We start from the raw sequence: 23,260 nt of genomic DNA, 5'->3' as shown, positions 1-23,260 counted from the left end.
GGGAGCCATAGAGAGTGTACCTGGTGCAGCTCAGCTAAGAGGGTACTACTCCTTTTATTTTCTCGTTCCAAAGAAGGATGGCGGGCTTCGGCCGATCCTCGACCTCAGGCAGTTGAACCAGTACCTGAAGGTTTTTCGTTTTCGGATGCTGCGCACGGTGGACGTTCTCCAGTCCGTGTCAGCCAACGATTGGTTCACAAGCATCGATCTGAAGGATGCTTATTTCCACGTGCCAGTGGCACCACATCACAGAGAGTTCCTCCGCTTTGCCTTCATGGGGCAGGCTTATCAATTCCGTGCGCTCCCGTTCGGTCTCTCTCTCTCCCCCCGGGTCTTCACCAGATGCGTGGCAGCGGCACTTGCCCCGCTACAAGCCAGGGGTATGCGGATCCTCCCATATCTGGACGATTGGCTTCTGTGCGCCTCGAGTCGCGAGAGGGTGCTCTGCGACACGTCAGCCCTTCTGGACCATGTTGCACAGCTGGGACTCACGGTGAATTTCACCAAGAGTTCTTTGACTCCCCGTCAGGACGTGGTGTTCATCGGCATTGCCATCAACTCGGTCTCAATGAGAGCTTGCCCCTCCCTGCGGCGGGTTGGCGACATTCTGGAGCTTGTCTCCCGTGTTCAAGGGGGTACAAGGCTGACGTACGGCCTGCTCCTTCGGTTGCTAGGCATGTTGATTGCTGCATCCGCACTCGTGCCCCTGGGACTCCTTTCTTTGCGACCCCTGCAGATATGGACCAATGCCTTGGGCCTCAACCCCAAGAGGCACCAGAAGAGGCTTGTGAGGACATCCAGCCAGTGCCGGCGGTTACTGGAACCTTGGAAGAAACGGCAGGACCTGTGCCGGGGTGTCGTCTTGGGCTCAATACCCTCCCGCCGGGAGGTTGTTGTGACGGATGCGTCCCTCTCAGGCTGGGGGGCCGTGTGGAATCACAGAACTGTCAGAGGGGTCTGGGGCCCTCGGCAGAGACATCAGCACATAAATGTACTGGAGCTCCGTACAGTGTGTCTTGCCCTCAGGCATTTCCTTCCTGCCCTGGAAGGGAAACATGTCCTTGTCCGGACAGACAATACATCAACGGTCTACCACGTAAACCATCAGGGAGGCGTCAGATCCAAGCAATCCCTGCAGGAGGCCCAGAGACTCCTTCGGTGGGCGTTCCCTCGCTTTGCGAGTCTCAGAGCGGTGCATCTCCCAGGGCTGGACAACCAGGCTGCAGACCTGCTTTCACGTGGAGGCCCTCCTCCGGGGGAATGGAGGCTGAATCCCTCAGTAGTTCGGGAGGTATGGGAGAGGTTCGGGAGAGCTGGAGTGGACCTGTTCGCTTCGAGTGCGTCGACGCACTGTCCTCAGTGGTTCTCCCAGTCCGAACCGTCCAGCCCGTTGGGGCAGGACGCACTGGCTCACCCCTGGCCTCGGGACTGTCTGCTGTATGCATTCCCTCCACTCCCACTACTCAAGCTCATACTGCACAGGATAGCCACAGACGGGCACAAGGTGCTGCTGGTGGCGCCGTACTGGCCTGGGAGGATTTGGTTCCCCATGGTCCATCAACTTCTCGACGGGACGCCTTGGCCTCTGCCGTCGAGGCAGGATCTCCTCTCTCAGGCAGGGGGCCACATCTGGCACCCCCGTCCGGACCAACTTCGGCTCCATGTTTGGCCCCTGAAGGGCCGGACCTCCTACTGAACTCCTGTGACCAGGCAGTTGTCCGCACCATGCTCAACGCTAGGGCGCCCTCCACTAGGGCGCTGTATGCGAACAGATGGAGGCTGTTCTGTGGCTGGTGTGAAGAACAATGTGTGGACCCAGCCACGTGCTCTGTGCCGGTGCTGCTCCGCTACCTGCAGATGCTGCTAGATAAGAATCTTAAGCCCAATACAGTGAAGGTGTATCTGGCCGCCATTTCATCCCGGCATGTGCCAGTGGACGGGCGTACCCTGTGCTCTCACCCATGGGTGGGTAGCTTCCTGAAAGGGGCCGTTAGGTTGCACCCCCCACACGTCACCCGAGTGCCTTCATGGGATTTACCTATGGTGCTGGAAGCCCTGTGCTCAGCACCTTTCGAGCCGCTGGAGCGGGCTGACCTCAAGTGGTTATCAGTCAAGACTGCCTTCCTCCTTGCCATCACATCCGCCAAGCGGGTGGGGGAGCTCCATGCCCTGTCGGTAGCTAACGAGTGTGTTAGGTGGGCTGCGGACGGGTCTGGGGTCACACTGTGGCCCAACCCCTCTTTTCTCCCCAAGAGGATCTCAACCTTTCACGTCAACCAGCCAGTCAGGTTGGTGGCTTTCACCCCGCAGCCAGGAGCGGAGGGGCTACTCCCTGCCGCTGGGTTGTGTCCCATCCGGGCCCTGAGGCAGTACATCGCCACGACGACAGACTTCCGGAAGTCAGACGCCCTCTTCCTGTGCTATGGAGGGCACAGAAAGGGGTGTGCCGTCTCTAAACAACGGCTTTCTCACTGGGTGGTGGACGCCGTTTTACAGGCCTACGAGCGCCGGGGGCTGCCGGCTCCCCCTGTGAGGTGTCACTCAACTCGGAGTGTCTCCACCTCCTGGGCCGCGCTGAGGGGTGTCCCGCTGGCCGATATCTGTGCTGCAGCGACATGGGCCTCTTCGTGCACGTTCGCCCGCTTCTACAGGGTGAATGTGACCGCCCCTCATCCTGTGGCGACGGCAGTGCTGTCCGCTTCTTCGACCTGCAACTGAGGTTCGGTGAGTGCAGGTTCCTCGTGACCATGTTGGTATGAGTCATCCAGGTGTTGAAAACACCGCCCCTCTGGCGGTCAGTAGGTATGAAATAGAACGAGAGTTATGTATATAACTACGGTTCTATGAATACCGGATGACCGCCAGAGTTCATTGTCACTCGGAATCCCGACGAAAAGATTTCATGAGGATGAACCCTGTGAACTGGGCACCTATATCGGTGGCTCACGCCCACAGGGGGTCACGAGTGACAGTGTTGGTATTAATATTCGACCAATGCGCGAGCGCGTGATGCATATCCAGGTGTTGAAAACACCGCCCCTCTGGCGGTCATCCGGTATTCATAGAACCGTAGTTATATACATAACTCTCGATCTACAAGCTCATAGCGCGGCACCGAGTGCCGCATGTTTAAGTGGTTCCCTTGACAGACAGACTCATCTAGCCAATCAACAACAAAAAAAACACACCCGTGTGAACTGAGTGGTGTAAGGTTTTATATAGCATGATCAGTTGTGGTCTGACGTAATGTCTGATCATCTCTGATCTGACGTAATGAAATCACACTTGGATGTGATTTCACAACTGGCTTTTTTTGTGCAGAGAAAATGACCACGGTTGCTACGGTCATCCAGTTCACCCGGGTGTGATTTAATTACGTCAGAAATTTTTTTGAACATAGCAACCATGGTCATTTTTTTCTGCACACAAAAGCCAGTTGTAGGAGTGGTTTACACCACTCAAAAACTGACACCACAGTGCTTTAAAAGTTACAGCGCTAAAAAATAACAAGGTCTGTTTAGTTTCTACTTTCTATGTGAGCGAGCTATGTCGGATATCTGACATGACTGCACTGTTTTTATTGTTTCTGTGGAAACTTAAACCTGTTGCCTTGAGGGAACTTGAGGCCAGCCATTGTTGTTGTGAAAGTAACACAGCATGTACGTTACGTCACCATATACACATGGACCGATCAAGAGGCTGCTTACGCAGTCACTGATTGGCCCCAGTCATTTTCTGATTTCTCCAGCTTCCTGCTATGGGCCGACCTCCAGACTCATAGCAGGGAGGAGGCGTCAGTGAATCCACGCTGTGCGTCTGGCCAAAGACAGCCTGCTCCTTGTCAATATGAATTAGACTGTCACGTTAGTTCTCGCTTTGCCTCTCAAATCACCACCGTTGAACGCAGAACAATGTTCTTTTCATGCACGTTGCAGGGCAAAAATCTTTCCATTTTCGGGACGTCTCCAAAATGTCTAAAGGTTCCATAACAAGTTTGTCGTCTTGCATGTCATGCACTGGCATTGATTGAGGAACCTGGTTGAGACTGACAGACAGGGGTGGGGAGGTAGAGTTGTTCACAGATGTGTTGACAACTTGATGGCTTCTTAACTAGCGTCGATTCTGAACAGAACATAGCCGGTATGAAGGTTTGAGTCCTCACAATGCGTTGTTAAGTAGGCTACTGATGTCTGTTTTCAACCTTACAATGTGTTGTTAAGTAGGCTACTGATGTCTGTTTTCAACCTTACAATGCGTTGTTAAGTAGGCTACTGATGTCTGTTTTCAACCTTACAATGCGTTGTTAAGTAGGCTACTGATGTCTGTTTTCAACCTTACAATGCGTTGTTAAGTAGGCTACTGATGTCTGTTTTCAACCTTACAATGCGTTGTTAAGTAGGCTACTGATGTCTGTTGTCAACCTTACAATGCGTTGTTAAGTAGGCTACTGATGTCTGTTGTCAACCTTACAATGCTTTAAATATTCAACCAGCAGCATTGAGCCATAGCAGAGGGAGAGCAGCTTGAGAGGGCTACATAATAAAATAATAAATATAATATTCTTGAGCCATGGGTCCGGATCTATACTAAATCATGTCCACAACATTATATGGATGTTCTTGGAAGAGCATCTTATAACAAGGCTTTATACAGTATACACAACTATTTGGTGGACCTTGACAGGAAAGGGAGAACAACTCCGACCTACTATAAAGACATGCATTGTAGTAAGGTTGAGAGACATTGCATGGCTTACCTCAGCTGGGTTCCCCCAAGTTGACGCTTTGGTGCCGATTCCCTGCGGGGCTGAAAGTGCCACACTGGGACCACCGCCGTGAGAGGACGAAGAGATGGTCACGGGCCCCGGGGACACGAGAGCAGCGGTTTTAGGGTACGACGACTGGGACGGCTCCTCTCGGTCTGACTGAGGAGCCGGGGGCTTGGAGCCGGGCGCTCCGGGGAACAGGCACGGCATCGGGCCCAGCGAGGGGAAAGACGCGTTGGAGAAGGGAGAGGGTGCCGGTTTCAGGGGAGGAGGGGTGGGGGTATGATGCGTGGTGGAGTCCGCCGGCCCTTGCGTGGGCAGCGCGCGTCCGTTTTCCTTGATGTAGGCGTGGTGGCGAGGAGGAGGAGGAACGTTTGATTGGTCCATTTGGGGCGATGTCGTGGTGCTGGGGCTGCTGGACACCGCGTCGGGAGAGGTGCCGTTTTTGGTGGCGTTGCTGTTGTTGGTTCGTGCTCCTCCCGCACCTGCATCTCCTGCCCACATGGCCACGCCCTCCACTAAAGATTTGGCGGAGTCGCCACAACCTTGTCCGTCGGCCACGGCCTCCCCCGCTGCGCCTTTGAACCGCTTCATGTTCATGTCGTCCTCGCCCTCGGAGGTGGTTCGACGCCGGCGGCCGCTGTCGCCCTTGGCCGCTTCGCCCTCCTTCCTGCGTCGACCGTTCTTGCTCAGCTGAGGAGAAAAAGGAAAAGAAGTCCGGAGATGAAACGGCGTGACCCAAATTACAACATCCTACTTACGGTTTCGTTCGGTGCGTTAAGACTTACCTCATTCTCTGCCAACATTACATGTATCACACGAGGATCCACCGTCTGATTCTCGTCTCCCTGTTGACAGAGACCAATACATATAAGCCCTTTATGTGACATCCATCCATATCTATAAGCAAATTAAGCTTCAACAGAATGCATTTATGGTTTACCTTGTCCATGGTGATCTCCATAATGTGTGAAACAGGGTCATGCTGGGATACCAGTCCAAGGGCCCACTCTTCCAACTCTTCTGGCTGGTACACCCGAACCCTGCGCCCCTGTATGGTGTAGGAACCTAAGTGAAGCAGGACATGCAATCATTAGATATTAACCCTGCGCCCCTGTATGGTGTAGGAACCTAAGTGAAGCAGGACAGGACATTAGAACCCTGCGCCCCTGTATGGTGTAGGAACCTGAGTGAAGCAGGACATGCAATCATTAGATATTAACCCTGCGCCCCTGTATGGTGTAGGAACCTACGTGAAGCAGGACATGCAATCATTAGATATTAACCCTGCGCCCCTGTATGGTGTAGGAACCTAAGTGAAGCAGGACATGACATTAGAACCCTGTGCCCCTGTATGGTGAAGGAACCTAAGTGAAGCAGGACATGCAATCATTAGATATTAACCCTGCGCCCCTGTATGGTGAAGGAACCTAAGAGAAGCAGGACATGCAATCATTAGATATTAACCCTGCGCCCCTGTATGGTGTAGGAACCTAAGTGAAGCAGGACATGCAATCATTAGATATTAACCCTGCGCCCCTGTATGGTGTAGGAACCTAAGTGAAGCAGGACATGCAATCATTAGATGTTAATGGTGTAGAACACAGACGCAGCAGTGTAGAAGTGAGCCATTACATCTCAACTGCACACAAGAGACTTGACATAGGACAGTATCACAGGAGTTGGGAGTAAAGATTTCTTTCCCCAAGGGGCGGTTACAAATAGATTCAAACAGACTATTGGTTAGAGCTACAACCAATCAGAGCAGCCCGCTTGACTGTCCCTCTACCGCATGGGCGCAACACTACCTCCTACTACTACTCGTCTCCTACAGACACAATATTAGCCTGCCTGTGGCAGCCTATATGTGGCATGCGCCTGGACCGCTAGGCCAGCCGGCACCAGAATTCATAATTCCATATTTAGCCAGTATGAGCACAAATGTCCCGTTTACTGCTGCTATTGGGCTGCATCCATCTTTGTTGTGAAAAAGGAACAAATCTCTTGCAATGTACTGCAACATATTTGCATACTGGGCCCTGGTTGGATATAGCCTGGTTCCAGACGAATCTGGTTGGCCGGTCACAACTTTGGGTCTGTGAAGTCCTCCCACAATTGAGAGGGGCCAGACTTAATCTGCCTGGGGCAATATGCATCCCAAAGGCAAATGAAGGCTGGCTACGGGAGGCTAGTAAAGACCAGAGCCTTAGATATAGACAGAGTTACGCAAACTGCGTTCACTTCATGGGGCCAGTCCAATGGCGGCTCTCCTACATAGACTTCTATTGAGAATGGGGACAACCAACTGGGACAAGTCCTGGACCGGAAGTAGGCAGAAATGCATTAGACTCCGGCAACAGCCCAGCTTTAATGATCTTAAATCCCTTTATTTTAGATTGTTTTGTAGTAATAGTACAACGTAAACATTAAAGAGACTTTAGTTGTTACTGTGCAATACTTTAAAACAGTTGTCATGTTGCACACATATTTAGCACTGCCCTCGTTGAAAACAATGTATTTCCAACTCCAGCTTGTCTCAGTTCAGGCTGCATGAACAGCACTCGAGCGCTCGGTTTCTGCCCCCTCAATATCGTAACTCTTCTATTAGATGGCTCTGGTAAATAAACACAAAGACCCCAGCTCACCCTTCCTGAAGATCTCCTGTAGCTCAAAATCACTCCACCACTTGGAGATGGCAGCCTGGATAGTGGGCTGATCCGACAGCAATGAGTGCTTGAGGTCTTTATCCACCTGCGCGCGCACACACACACACACACACACACACACACACACACACCACAGTGTTACAAAATGGGGAATTGAGGAAGAAATTATATGATCGCTACTAGCATGTCTGAAGTCAAATCAGACAGAAGTAGCATGTGCACAACCCATTTTGACCTGAGATCAGATTCTAAAAATGTCTTCTACAAATAGCAGACCTACAAGCTGGCGTGCTACGAGCTTGTAGATCTGCTATTTTTCAATAGCTAAAGCATAACATAATGCTAACACCAAAAGGGGTTCCCGCCCAAAATGGGTTAAATTCATATTTAGAAAATGTTTCAGATGTCAAACTCAAAACGTTCTGAGATGATAGAATGATGATGATGGTCATGGAAGGGGAACCTTCTGAAAGCTTCATGGGCAAAGATAATAAACTTCAAAATCTAAAGAAAACGGTCAAAATGAACTCTGACATATGCTAGTTATATCTAACCTTTATAATTTACGATCACTTATGATACGTGTATAATACATTGTGCTATTTGGTGGCTGTGAAGGCCTAGATGTCTTCACTGGGCCTAGTGGCCGTTGTTTGTGTTATAGCCTATGATGTTATGGTTTACTTTGTCCTTGAAGCAGCTACAGTATAACTGATTTCTGCTCTGTGCTCTTGGCAGACCTACAGAACCACTGACCTGAATGCTGTTGTACATCTACCCATGATATCATGTTACGTAAAGCACCTGGGAATTATTGTCTCAACTCCTATAGTGCCTCATCGATTATCGATTGATCCAGAATTCCACGACAGTACCCAGATGAAGAACATTGCAGCGGTGATGGATTTCATTAATTAGTACTGTGTACACACCTCAAACCTCTGGACGGATTTGTTGTCGGGGAGGAATTCAAACGACTTGTTTCCGAAGAACTCCACTGGAACCAGAGATCCCAACCCAACTCTGTCCACCAGACAACGGAAGGCCTGATGAGGAAGACAAGGTGTGGTTACATCATGAGGACATGCTATGAACTCCACTGGAACCAGAGATCCCAACCCCACTCTGTCCACCAGACAACGGAAGGCCTGATGAGGAAGACAAGGTGTGGTTACATCATGAGGACATGCTATGACTCCTAGGTAGGGTGCCAAGCTGGTGGCCCACAGGCCAGATGCAGCCTGCAAAAGGGGTTCACTCTGGCCTGTAGGATGTTTTTTGGGGGAACCGGTCCCTACCTAACCTGACTCCGCCAGATGGGGCAGCAGAGAGTAGTCCCTCCCTACTGCTGCTACCTCTTGCACCAGCAGCTTGTCTTGTCAGATAGCCTACTTAAGAAAACAATATAGGGTGTTGACTGTAGGGGTGGGTTCAATTAATCGATACGGCAATAATCGTATCGAATTCCTGCCCGATAATTGTATTGTACCGTACCGTACCGTACCATGTCGATATGGCAGGAAATGCTGGGTGTGTCTTTATCATCAGCATCTGCCCGACAGTTACGATATATGATTAAATCTTTTGCATTTATCCATCAAAACATAATCTATTTTATCAACTAAGTTTTTCAAATTGATTTGGAAACTTTGGAATCTCTTGACAATATATTTGTCAAAACATCGTCAATCATTGGTCTAGGACTCTGCATTGCAAGAGTAAATTTAGTAGGACACGCAGTCATTCAAAATCAACGCGTATCGCGACGCTACCAAACACCACTGTACCCTCTTTGCATACAGTGCATGTGGTTCACAGGAATAATTTACACCATGGACAAGTCTTAGAGTATATATGAATAGAGACGGCACCCGGAGGAAACCTTGAGGAGAAATGGCCATAGTGGCCGAATTTGGTATTGCAGCGCTGGGCCAAACTCATGAACGCGCTGGTCCGTTGACTATCATTGTGCACGTTCACGATGACACGTGAACGCAGTTTCATACGTGAATGCTGCCGTTTCATACGTGAACGCGTGCAATGATAGTCAACGGCCAGCGCGTTCATGAGTTTGGGGCAAATCCATCCCAGAATGCACTCTGTTCCTTAGTGAAATCGCCTCATGCGCTTTTGAGCAACTTAATGCAAGTGGATGGGAGGAGATATCCGGTGCCGTCTCCATTCATATATACTCTAAGGGACAAGTAGGCTACAGAACGAAATCTCACGACTAAAAAGTGAGTTTCAAAATCGTTCAAAATCAGCTGATCGTGATCTCATGTAGGCGTGCCGGATTTAGCTATAAGCTCATTTCTATCTCATGCATGCACTTACCAGAGCAGGCCAGGCAGCTGGTGCAGCTCCTGCAGCCGCAGCCCCATCACTTCCCATCACAGCCCCATCACTTACCAGAGCAGGCCAGGCAGCTGGTGCAGCTCCTGCAGCCACAGCCCCATCACTGCCCATCACAGCCCCATCACTTACCAGAGCAGGCCAGGCAGATGGTGCAGCTCCTGCAGCCGCAGCCCCATCACTTCCCATCACAGCCCCATCACTTACCAGAGCAGGCCAGGCAGCTGGTGCAGCTCCTGCAGCCACAGCCCCATCACTGCCCATCACAGCCCCATCACTTACCAGAGCAGGCCAGGCAGATGGTGCAGCTCCTGCAGCCGCAGCCCCATCACTGCGAGTGGCCCATATGATGGAGTCTTCCACCAGCACGGCTCGCACCCTGGCATCCCCGTAAACCTGCACCCAAGACCGCTGCGAAGTGTTCTCGATCTCCAGAAACACCTGCAATTGAAGAAACGGGTGTACGAAAGAAATTAGAATGACTGTGGAAGTGGAAACTGTGCAGCCAAGTAGAACTTAGAAGACAAGGCACAAACGGGGGCGAAAACAAACTTTGACCCCGGCCATTTGGCCTGGCAGAGATAAAAGTTTGTTTGTCGCAGGTTGTGGGGCTTCTATATAGAGCACACCTCCAAAGGGGCTTTCGTTTTTGAACCGTAGGAGAGGCACCCCAAATTAACCGTTTGTCATAAATTCCTTTTATCTCGATGGCTGCCTGCCCCCATGACTGACAACCACAGGGCAACCACACTTTTTTTCTAAATTTCTCGGAATTGTCAACTTTGCATCACTTGCATAGACTCACTGATCAGCTGGTTGCCGCGATTGGCTGGCTGCTCTACCTATGAACTACTAAGTAAGCTATATTTGCTTTCACTTCATCTTAATGCATCCTGCCTGCCTGTTACTTTGAGTCAAGGTATACTGTGCAGTGTGCTTACATGAGCACAGTTTGTGACAAAACGTTTTTTTATTTTACCTGCACCATGTTAAATAAATGAACGGTCCCAGAGTCTGCTCCAGTGCCTTCCTTCTACTCCATACCAGTCCTGCTCCTGAGATGCATCGGACCAGCCTAAAAATTAGTCTCGCGTTACCAGACTGTTGCCTCTCGCAATTTTCAAATGCTTCCATCATACTTGACCAGCTCAGTGGCCTTGTGGTTAGAGTGTCCGCCCTGAGACTGGGAGGTCGGGGTTCGATCCCCGGCCGGGTCATACCAAAGACTCTAAAAATGGGACCCAATGCCTTCCTGGGTTGGATTGGGGGTAAGTCCCTGCGACATACTAGCGTCATGTCCAGGGGGTGTACTTGTACATCAAGCTGCCTCACGCTACAGAAACAGGAGATAGGCTCCTGCCCTATGGGCCTCATGACTCGGCAAGGCTACTTACTTACTACTACTTCCATCATACAGTCTGGAACAACGGAAGTTCTATCATGAGTAAAATATAAATCGGAAGTGGAGCCTCCTCCCCACTTCCGTTTCGTCTTTACAGTAGCGCAAATTGATCCAAACATAAATAGAAATCATCTAAGCATATATAGCTTGCTGCTTAGCAGAAAAGGAAATACAAAAATAAAATGTAAAGATATTTTAGTGAACTGAAATGGCAGCTTCCTTACTCAGCTCATGGGGGCTATAGTTCCAGACTCTATATAGCATTCGGAGATTGTGGAATAGTTGTCTATGTGAGACTAGCCTGGGTTCCAGCCTGATTTGCTGCGTATCTGAAAATGTCACTTCGCAACTCAGTCTGGACAGAGGTAGACTGGAACTCACCTATACTTTTTATGGCATAGGCAGCTCCCGGGAGAAACTAGGCACAGCTGCTGGACATGACACTAATTAATTAGAGCGACAAATAGAGGGAGGAGAGTGTGTGTGTACGTGTGCGCCAATTTAACAAAGGTGCGGACGAACAGACTATTTCTAAGATAAAAATGGTAAATGGTGCATTTATATAGCACCTTTATCCAAGGCGCTTTACATAGATTGTGCATTACATTCACCCATTCATACACCGATGGCAGCGGAAACCATGCAAGGCACCAACTAGCACATCGGGAGCAATTAGGGATTCAGTGTCTTGCTCAAGGACACTTCGACACTAACTCTGGGGGAGCCCGGGTTCGAACTGGCAACCTTGCGGTTCCCATCCAGGCACTCTACCCCTGAGCCACCGCCGCCTCATAAATACAATATTTAAGTCTTTATTAGTTATAGAGGCCAAGTATAACTTTTTAAATCATACAATCGAGATGGGAAAATGAATGAAGAGTGTGCGCTAATACCTCAACCCAGCCCAAAGTGTTTTGCTCTGTGAGAATTAGGCCGCATGTCAAACCTTTTGTATGAACCCTACCCGACCTACAGTATTATCTTTTACTGTCCAGTCTACACTAGAAGTAAGAGCTCTGGTCAGATAACAAAAGGAACATAGTTGCACCATTTTGCATAGGAGGAAAACTATAATTACACTTACACCGTTTGTGTTCATATCAGCATTCAGCACTACCATAAAAATGTATGGGGAAATTAGCATGAAATTTTAATGATTTTAACAATTACTTTTAGGGCATAAATAATAAGAATGGAAACCCTATTATTTTTTACAGCGGTTTCTGTATACTGCATATCTCTGCTGTCGGGAAGAAACCATTTTTCAGGGAATGAAAAATATAAAATCTTTAGGAAATTAAGAGTTAGTTGCTTTAGCAGACAGTTTGAGGGTCCAATGGAGTTAAGGTTTTGTCCAAAGCGTTTTTTACTACTTCCCATTGGTTCAATATTTTCGGGAAAAAAACAGACGTAAAGGGTATTTAATAGCACTACCTCAAAAATGGAGTTAGGAGGTTTCCTCCCGACAACAACGATTTATCCAACCCATTTCATCAGCCGTTTCAAATGTAGCTTACCTGGTTATCAATGTTTACGGAGAGGTTCATTCATATATCCCGGTATGACTGACTGTACAAACAAACCACGTTTGTAAAAGTATTAATTACAGTGGATTCAGAAAATAAAGATCTGGCTGCAACGTTTGCACAAAATTAATCTCTGTATAAAAAATAAACATATCTTGTCTACCCAACATGCTACGTACCTCATAGCTACATTTGTGTTGCATTAAGTGTTGTTTCTTTGCTTTAGGTGGGGATGATGGGTGCATGCGTTTGGTCTGACTTACTAATAACAGTCCTACAGTCATGAGTCCGACACCCTACCAAAAACCTAACCTCACGGGAACTTAGGAAGCCACGGGTTCGTTTTAAGTAACCTGCCACGGGTTAGTTGTAACCTGCCAGGCATGTCGAGAGCCATAACTTAGTTTTAACCTGCCACGGGTTAGTTTTAAACGTCCATGCATGTCGGGAGCCACGGGTTAGTTTTAACCAGCCATGGGTATGTTTTAACCAGCCATGGGTGTGTTTTAACCAGTCATGGGTGTGTTTTAACCCGGCCATGGGTTAGTAGTAACCGGCCACACATTTCGGGAGTGACTGTGTTGTCGGACTAATGCCCGTCTGAATGTTAGTATGTCTAACAAATGAGGGTATAATTTCTTACTATGAACAAAACTGTGCCCTGTGCTGGCAAGACACATTCTGGACATCTCATCTGACTCAGCAGAGGACACGGATCTGACTGACTGAATAACAGACTATGCTTTTTTTATGGCTCAACAGTGAGTGATCCATCTGGCTACTTCCCTGTAGGAGCTGCCTGTCAATCATTAAAGACCTCTCACTGACTCAGACTGTGCCAATGTGACCAAATGACCAAACTTTGTCACAAAAAGGAACCAGTTTCCAACTGATTTGTGCTGTACATGCTCATCAAGGGTGCACACGTGTTGGCTTGTGTATGGACAAACAGAAACAACAAACTACAAACTTTATTTATTCAAGAAAACCATAAACGAATCAACACACATCTCTCGCTCACTGGAGCTCTGCTGTGGAGCCTAAAACAATCAAAATGGGGTTCAGGTCTTTAAATATGTTTGCTTGGAAACACCTGCAACCATCAATTTGGCCCAAAACAATTCCTTGTGGACAAGGATTTCACTGTGTCAACAAGGGACACTGGACACTCAAAGCAACGTTTTATGAGTGAAAAGCAAATCATCTATGACTTTAAATTAAATGTACATGTATTTATGGTGCCGGTTTATTTTAAGTGACATTGTATATCACCCTGTTATTTGGTCCGTCTTAGTGGGCGGGGCCATGGGGGTATATAAGGGCTGAACACCTTTGCAAAGTCTGTTGCCGGTCTACACAGAGGTGATCAGGAGCTGTCACCGTCTCCAAGGAGATATGACATCTGGTCTCCTTTGTTTTAGCTCTACCAACTGCGTGCTTTGCCATCATTTGAATGGGTCGGGTTGTGCTAAGAGGTTGCACACTACCCTCGCCCAAGGCACTGTGACACTGACCCACTACCATCAGTTTTCATAGAGTTGAATGGTTGGCCGATTGTCTTTTTGCGTTTGTGTAGTTTGTGCTTAAACTGGGAGGGGTGCCCTTTACTACAAAAGACTTTACAATACATATATATATTTATTTTTTATTTTTTATTTTTATTGGGGGACATGAATTGTGTTGACGTTAGAACTTAGAAATGCCACTTATGCCAGTATTATTGTGACGATACTACCATGCTTTAGAATTGTATGTATAAAATACTCACAATATATACCACATATTCGATACCACAGGAAAAATGTGCCAAGACTGAGGGCATAAAACTGTATATTTACTTTATATTAACCCCTTAAGACCGGGAATATGTTGTTAAACCATCTGTGAGGGGAAAAAGCATCTGTGTAATTTTAGACATAGCCATGCATAATATGGCAACAGGATTTTAGTTTTATTCTTTGAACAAAGGATTGTTTTTGGAGAAATAAAACGGCCTTGGGTCTAATATGGGTTAAATCAATGTGTTTTTGTTACAGAAAGATTCATCTCAGCTTTTCTCTGGCACTATAAGAAGTACAAGGACGGCGTACGCACATCCGTGGCCCAGGTGCAAGACAAGATAAGCAGTATCACAAAAGCACACTGGTAATGCTGAAAAGGCTCTGCTGTTTTTTTAGTGTGTCGTCAACGTTTCGAAATATCACATTTACGGTAACCTAATTAACTAATCTTTGAATTAAGTAAAGTTAAAGGACAACTTTAGTTTTTTTCAACCAAGGTTCAAGTTTTAAGTTGTTATTAGAGAAAGTAAAAGATTAGTTTTTTTTTCATTTGCTGCTTTCTTTTGTTTTAGCGATTTTAGCTATTTTTGACAGGGGGGCGGGGGCATTCGAACATGGGGCTAAATAAGTCTTTATTAACAAAATATTATGGCGATTTCTTTTTTTATGATTTACTATAGTCCTACTAGACCAGAAGAAATTACATCTGGCCACAAAAGATCACAGGATCTACTGAATGTAGTGGCAGCGGTGGCCGAACGGTTTGCGGAGCGGTCTTGATACCGGAAGGTCGCCAGTTCGTATCCCCGGACCGGCACGTTAAAATTACCACCGCTGAAGTGCCCTTGAGCAAGGCATTGAACCACTACCATGAAATGTTCTATGAGCAGGGCCTGGCTGTAAACAAGTATCTGATGCTTAGTCCAGTTACCCTGGGTAAATATAGTAACTTTGCTTTAGCCTACTGGGGCGAAGCCACACTGTGTCATAGGCTCAATATGTCAGTTTGACACATTCAGTAGATCCTGTGATCTTTTGTGGTCAAATATAATTTCTTGGGGTCTAGTAGGACTATAGTAAATTTAAAAAATAAATAAAATCGCTATAACATTTTGCAAAAAAATACATATTTAGCCCCATGTTCGAATGCCCCCGCCCCCTTGTCAAAAACAGCTAAAATCCCTAAAACGAAAGAAAGCGGTAAATGAAAAATAATTAACACTCATCTTTTACTTTCTCTAATAACCTAAAACATGAACCTTGGTTGAAAACAACTAAAGTTGTCCTTTAATAAGAGACGAGAGAGCATGGTATCGATAGTGTACATTTTGTGGGAAATGATTGAGTATCGAAATTAATTCAAATATTCAGATATTGAAACTATATTTGGTATATATAGACTATGGTATAGTGAGTCATTATACCCTGGTATGATTTTTAAGGAAGCCTTTGGATTCTTCTCAGTCCTGCTTGCACAACAGCAACTAAAGTTGTTATGAAATACAGACAAAAGTAAATTATTATTATTATTCCAAGGCTTAGAGGCTAGTGATTTAAGGTCCGTACACATTGGCGAATTAGCGATGCGACACGAATACACGACCCCTGAAAATGGCAAAATGCGACACGTATATGTGATTATATTCACCACTCCTCTCCTCCTCCTGCTTTATGTCATTGGTAGGGTGCAGTGTGCCCCCTTGACCTCACAGAGTTCACCACTCCTCTCCTCCTCCTGCTTTATGTCATTGGTAGGGTGCAGTGTGCCCCCCCCTCGACCTCACAGAGTTCATTGGTAGGGTGCAGTGTGCCCCCTCTCCTCCTCCTGCTTTATGTAATTGGTAGGGTGCAGTGTGCCCCCTCTCCTCCTCCTGCTTTATGTCATTGGTAGGGTGCAGTGTGCCCCCTCTCCTCCTCCTGCTTTATGTCATTGGTAGGGTGCAGTGTGCCCCCTCGACCTCACAGAGCTGCTTTATGTCATTGGTAGGGTACAGTGTGCCCCCTCGACCTCACAGAGCTGCTTTATGTCATTGGTAGGGTACAGTGTGCCCCCTCGACCTCACAGAGCTGCTTTATGTCATTGGTAGGGTGCAGTGTGCCCCCTCGACCTCACAGAGTTCACCACTCCTCTCCTCCTCCTGCTTTATGTCATTGGTAGGGTGCAGTGTGCCCCCCCTCGACCTCACAGAGTTCATTGGTAGGGTGCAGTGTGCCCCCTCTCCTCCTCCTGCTTTATGTCATTGGTAGGGTGCAGTGTGCCCCACCCCTCGACCTCAGAGTTAATTGGTAGGGTGCAGTGTGCCCCCTCTCCTCCTCCTGCTTTATGTCATTGGTAGGGTGCAGTGTGCCCCCTCGACCTCACAGAGCTGCTTTATGTCATTGGTAGGGTGCAGTGAGCCACCTCGACCTCTCCTCCTCCTGCTTTATGTCATTGGTAGGGTGCACTGCCCCCTCTCCTCCTGCTGCTTTATGTCATTGGTAGGGTGCAGTGTGCCCCCTCGACCTCACAGAGTTGCTTTATGTCATTGGTAGAGTGCAGTGTGCCCCCTCGACCTCACAGAGTTGCTTTATGTCATTGGTAGGGTGCAGTGTGCCCCCTCGACCTCTCCTCCTCCTGCTTTATGTCATTGGTAGGGTGCAGTGAGCCCCCTCTCCTCCTGCTGCTTTATGTCATTGGTAGGGTGCAGTGTGCTTTATGTCATTGGTAGGGTGCAGTGTGCCCCCTCGACCTCTCCTCCTCCTGCTTTATGTCATTGGTAGGGTGCAGTGTGCGCCCTCTCCTCCTCCTGCTTTATGTCATTGGTAGGGTGCAGTGAGCCCCCTCGACCTCTCCTCCTCCTGCTTTAGGTCATTGGTAGGGTGCAGTGTGCCCCCTCTCCTCCTCCTGCTTTATGTCATTGGTAGGGTGCAGTGAGCCCCCTCGACCTCTCCTCCTCCTGCTTTATGTCATTGGTAGGGTGCAGTGTGCCCCCTCTCCTCCTCCTGCTTTATGTCATTGGTAGGGTGCAGTGTGCCCCCTCGACCTCACAGAGTTGCGGGGCCGGGCCGGCTGCTGCTCTGTTCACAACTGCTGTGCGGTACGTCTCCGTTTATAGACAAAAACGCAGTTTGGGCTGCATTTTGATTGGTCAGAAGTGTAGCATTCGCCAGCGAATGTCTGCAAAGTTCGACACCAGAGCGAAAAAAATAAGGAGCGAAAACAGTTGCATTTTTGCAAATTCGCCACTGATGTGGAAGCTTGCATTGACTTTGTGTTCTCTCTCTTTTTTTTTAAGCGAATTATTCGCTCCAGCAAATTGCATCGCTAATTTGCCAGTGTAAGGACCTTTACTATCAAGTCTTCCAATATTTTAACCTCCCAGGGAAAAGTACTACTAATTACTTGGGCATTCTCATTGATTGCCAATTATCTTTTTAAGTCTAATTTAACTAATCTACTCTGAGTAGTCTCTAAGTTTAAGTAAAGGCGACCCATTTAAATGGCCACCTGTGGTTCCCGGGACCCAGTCTGACCCACTACAATTGAAAACCTAACAACAGGCTTCTAGTTTAGAAATAAATCCTGCTTCTTCTTAATTAGAGTTGGGAAATGACTTGTGTCTGCAACCTGTTTGTCGCTGCTAGTGCTAGATTGTTGTGGTGACATGCATACCGGTACGAGTGCTTCTTCTGCCACTTTTTGTGGTCGCTAGACACTGTATCACTGCCTTGCAATTTGTAAAACATCTTATTATCCACCACTGTCCCTAATGAGCTAAATCTAATTGGCAATCTATGTATGCACATGCATAAAGTGAGTGGCAAGTGGCAAAGTGAGTTTAACGTTGTTTAATACAATCAGATAGGACTTTTCTGTTTGGATGGATGTATGGTCTGTCAACTTAAGGCCAGAAAGTCGTTTACCACTCAGTAGGCGTATGGTATGATGATGTCACACCGACTCACACGCATACCCTCTATACCCATTGATTGCGTTTTATCTAAACTTTCCTTGGCAAGGGCCCTAGTTGTGTACGTATCTTCTTTGAAGCCATAGCCATTATAGGCCAGTGTGACCACCATTTGGCAAATTGATTACAATTTTATTTTTCTAATAAAGTTGTCCTTTTCTATGTTCTCTCCCACCCTGCCCCCACACATGTAAAGGGTCTTTGAGTACTTCTTAAAAGCACTCGCTATATAAAGATATTATTATTATTATTATTATTATAATTAGCCTATCATGCCTTAACGTTGCATTAGACCACAGATGCTCCTCCATATTCTATCAGATAGTGGCGTTCCAGCATCCTCATGTTGTTTTTTACCAAAACTGTGAGCTGTTGTTTAGTACTAGCATAATTGATATATAAAAACTTAATTATATTATACCATGCTTTAATAGCCCAAAATAGGACCAAATGGTCCTATTGGTATTTAACTTCTCTTCAACATGTGAGAGCAATACTTTATTATGCTCACTAAAGATGTTTTATACCTATGTAATTAGCGAATGCAAAGTCCTTAAGCCAAGCAGTTGCCTCCTGATCTGCTGTATGGAGGGTGACTAATGCTCCTTTCAGTCTTTGACTGAGTTTGAGGACAAACTTCAATGATGTGCTCCATTGTTTGCTCGTCTCCACAGGCCCAGAGTCAGTCAGCTTGGGCTACTGCCCCATGTGTGAACTTGAAGGCTATTGGGGATTGGTAGTGTAATATCCATGCAACAAATCAACATCATTAGCTTGGGCCTGGCATTAAAGTGTAACAGACTAGATACCGTGCTGCACTGTAATAGATGAACATTACTACATTCTAAATGTGGCACCTGGAGCCAAACTACTGTGGCTTTAAACAGACAACATCAAAGTGCTTGACTTAAAGCTCGCTTAAAGTCTCTCTTGTAGCAAAAACATAAGCGTTACTAAAATTAAGTGGACAGCCAACTAGCGCTGCACAATTCTTGCTCAAATTTTGAAATGAGATCGCATAGGTGTCTGAATCTAGATCATGATCTTTTTTCGATTAATTGTGCAGCACTAAGACTAGAACCACTTTACACCTACAAGAACAATTTCCAGTCCAGGAATTCATTTTGAAGATAATGGGATCTGGAAGCGGGTCACCATGACCATCAGCATTTTCCCCCCCAATTTGACAAATATTCAGAAATAATAAATTGTGATTAGCACACTGCATTTCTGATTACTAGACAGGTAATGTACAACAGTATGTTGTCCATTGTATGCATGGATGCACAGTTTAAGTGGTTTAAGTGGAAGTTCCCCCCCAAAAAATGGCTAGTCAAATGTCCAAAGCCAGGTCCAAGAAATGCATTTTACATGGGTTTAAATGGTGGAAAACGAAAATAAACAAGTTCTGTCTTTTCATTCTGCAGAATGTTATTTTATTTACACAAGCAAGGCTATATTAAGTTGAGTCTTATTTTGTGTTGAAAATGCTTTTTTTAATTTTATTAATACATACATACATACATACATACAGCAGTATTTGGGAGACTAGTTCCATTCATTTGAGTGTGTTCATAGTTTATAATGATAAAAATCAGCAAATCAAACAATCTGCAGGTTGTAGTCAAAACAAATGTTATCTTTACATCTTATCAAACGACATGCATGCAATGTTGCATGCTTTCTTCATATGTATAAAGACTTGATTCATTTGCAGCCCTCGGTTGAACTTGCAACAACAAGGCCTTGGACTAAACAAACCATCACCTCCTCCTAAATGCTAACCGCTAGCCTTCCTTCTCTGTCTGTCTCCAACGGGTTTGTTTACGGGCAACAACCCAGCAAAACTACCTCGACAATAACTCATCCGTTAAACTGAGCACAAATGCAGCCATGTTTTTATCTTTTGCCCCGTGACAGTGACATTACTGCAGCGATACTGCGACTAGACTACACGTCCATCCATCCGAGGTTAATGACGTTGTTAGTAATAACGAGCTAACAAAGCAGAGCAGCAGGGCCAGAATGTAATCCCCGGCCTGCAGTTGTTCCGTCTCATTTATTAAGACTTCATCGACTAAAAAAAACGAACGGACAAAGAAACGACGTGAAACAACAAGTAGTCTATACAAAATAACGTCTTAACCGAGCCACGCGTTCGTCGTCCACTTCCAGACCACGAAGAACATTCTTTACTTTAACCTGAAACGGTCGACGTTAAAATGGACAGAGAGAGATGTTACCAAAATAATCTGGCCTGAGTGGGGAAGGGAAACATGAGCTAGTAGTGGCCAAAACGTATATCAGAATTACAAAGCAGTCTTTTGGAGACTAGTTCCATTCATTTGAGTTGTTTGTTCATAGTTTATAATGGTAAAAAAATATGTATAAATTTGCAAAATCAAAAAATCTGCAGGTCGTGTAGTCAAAACAAATGTACCACAGAGTACATTGGTAGGAGTATCGCTGCTCCCCAATAATGTAAACACATCACATCACTGACCGTGAGACCCGAGGCTGTTGTTGTCGTCTCTCCGCCTCCGGGAGCCTCCAGGCCGGTGACACTGACCGCCCTCACCGTGCCGCGGAGCCAGTCTTCGGCGCTGCGGACCGCCGGAGTGCTGCTAGGCTCGGCGGCCGCGGTGGAACCGCCGCTGGCCGCCGCGTCGTCGAGCAGCAACAGAAGCCTCTTCCCTATGAGCTCCAGAGAGGAGTCCCCCATGTTTCTATCTACCCTGTGGCTAGCACCGTTAGCCTAGTTAGCTTCGAGTAGTAGTAGAAAAAAATAAAGAGAGAAAGAGCAACACGAGAACTCAGTCACGTTATCTGGCTTTACTGGCGATCTACCTCGCCGCAAAACGTCCGTCTAAATGCAGTGCACGCGAGGGGTTTTTCGTGCACGCCCCGGGGATTGCTCGGTGGGTTTTAGAGGTGTTATTGTTGTCCTCCTCTCTGCTCCTCCGTGCTAACAGCGCTACCATCCCGCTCTGTCCGCCATTGAGCCCTGCAACAATCAAACGCACTCCTCGTAGACACCACTGCAGAGGAGCTATGCGAGGGGAAACAGCGCCCCCGAGTGACAGTGCCACCGTACTACTAGTGTCCATAGGAATTTTGCACAGCAATTGATTTCGTTATCAGATTCAGAGTCGGACATCACCAGATTATGAATTTTCATAACCGACTGCTGTGCCTGTGAAAACAATTGCAACCGTAGGTTTACTATGAAAACCTGCAAACCTGTCAGTCAGTCATCAGACCGTCACACCTGTCAGTCAGTCTGTCACGCAGTACGTCTCATGAGTCGTGACACGCTCCATATATGGCCAGTACAGAATTAATTCCATAATCCATATGTTGATCTGACTTCATCTGACCTCATCAAACCCTGTGTACACTCAAGACACTGCCCCCGCTGCCACCCTTAGATCTCCATATATGGATCCATCCCTGTACGCTCAAGACACGCTCCGTATATGAATTCATTCCATATGTTGATCTGCCCCCCCATGCCAAAGTGCCAGCGCTCGCCCAGCAGTCTGCCGTCATCTAGGCGGATGCGTGCACGCGACCTCACCCTCAGGGCGTCTTACTGGTCTCTAACATCCCACAAACAGGTGGAAACATATGAGAGTTTTGAATTGAATTGCTATTGGAATAGCAACATTAAGTAGCCTACCATGTACATTAGGATATCTCTGATGATCTTACAGACGGCAAAGACATCCACAGACAATGTTGCGTTGCAAACTGTGCCCAGGCAAACATATTAATGTGGAAATGTCATACGTGCTCTGCAGATGTCAAGGTCTCACTTTTTAAAGCTTTCTGTACATTGTAGGCCTATGCTGCTCACCTGTGGAGTGTACATGCACGCTTCTGAAAGTAACGTTAGTAAAATAGATAATTTTGCTCACTTATTATTGTAAGGTAATTATAATTTTATATCATATTCTCGTGGTGGTCAAAATGACCCATCCAGGCCATAGAGACAGAGTGATCCAGGCAGGCAGCTCTGATTGCAGGTCTGGAGAACGCTTGCGAGCGAGCTTCCACTAGGTGGTGCAAGACCACCAGAAACCTTCACTCTTACCCAAGACCCATACATGCTCAACCACACCACAATGTCCTACAACTAACTACAATATAATTGTGCCAGATATTGTAAATCTAAGGTGAAATTAGTAATATGCCATGTCCATGATAAACCTAATGGCCTTCTACCTGAGCTATGAGTTACGATTTCTAGGCTCCTCATCATTGCCATTTTGTCTTCCATTTCTGTAGATATTGGACAGAAGATTTTTTTCACATCATGATGTTTATGGCTGTGTATATCTTTATTTTAGAGTGTTAATGTTTTTATGCAGTAATTAAGATGTGTTAATAGCTCTCGACTGATAAAATTAGACAGCAGTGGCTCAAGGGGTAGAGCAGCCGGTAGAACAGCCATATGGGAACTTTGAGGTTCCCAGTTCGATCCCGGGCTCCTCCAGAGTTAGTGTCGAAGTGTCCTTGAGCAAGACTCTGAACCCCTAATTGCTCCCGCTGTGCAGGTTGGTGCCTTGCATGGTTTCCTCTGCCATTGGTGTGTGAATGGGTGAATGTAATCTATGTAAAGGGCCTTGGATAAAAGGCGCTATATAAATGCACCATTTAGAATCTGCCACACAAATCCAACACTATGTCATTATGGATCACTGGAAACACTTTTGATATACAATCCAGGGTGTCCTTTGGTCTGATACTAGCTTCACTTTAACCCATTTTGACCTGAGATCAGATTCTAAAAATGTCTTCTACATCCTGACAGTTTTC

At 46.8% G+C, this 23,260-nt stretch overlaps 1 protein-coding gene across 3 annotated transcripts in view; it reads right to left on the bottom strand.

The window, feature by feature from the left end:
- The window catches only part of kdm3b (lysine (K)-specific demethylase 3B), a 44,503-nt gene extending 23,063 nt beyond the window's left edge, over positions 1-21,440 (bottom strand). For all 3 annotated transcript variants that reach the window (XM_079505025.1, XM_079505027.1, XM_079505026.1), the window contains exons 1-7: positions 20,946-21,440; positions 10,066-10,224; positions 8,364-8,477; positions 7,411-7,516; positions 5,709-5,833; positions 5,554-5,613; positions 4,757-5,458 (exon numbers count right to left, since the gene is read on the bottom strand). In XM_079505025.1, coding sequence (XP_079361151.1) covers positions 4,757-5,458; positions 5,554-5,613; positions 5,709-5,833; positions 7,411-7,516; positions 8,364-8,477; positions 10,066-10,224; positions 20,946-21,164 — 1,485 coding nt within the window. In that variant the 5' untranslated portion in view covers positions 21,165-21,440. The remainder of the gene's footprint in view (positions 1-4,756; positions 5,459-5,553; positions 5,614-5,708; positions 5,834-7,410; positions 7,517-8,363; positions 8,478-10,065; positions 10,225-20,945) is intronic.
- Between the last annotated feature and the right edge of the window lie 1,820 nt (positions 21,441-23,260).

Source organism: Electrona antarctica (genome assembly GCF_951216825.1).
Source record: "Electrona antarctica genome assembly, chromosome: 1".
NCBI lineage: Eukaryota > Metazoa > Chordata > Actinopteri > Myctophiformes > Myctophidae > Electrona > Electrona antarctica.
This window is presented reverse-complemented; position numbering and strand designations above follow the sequence as displayed.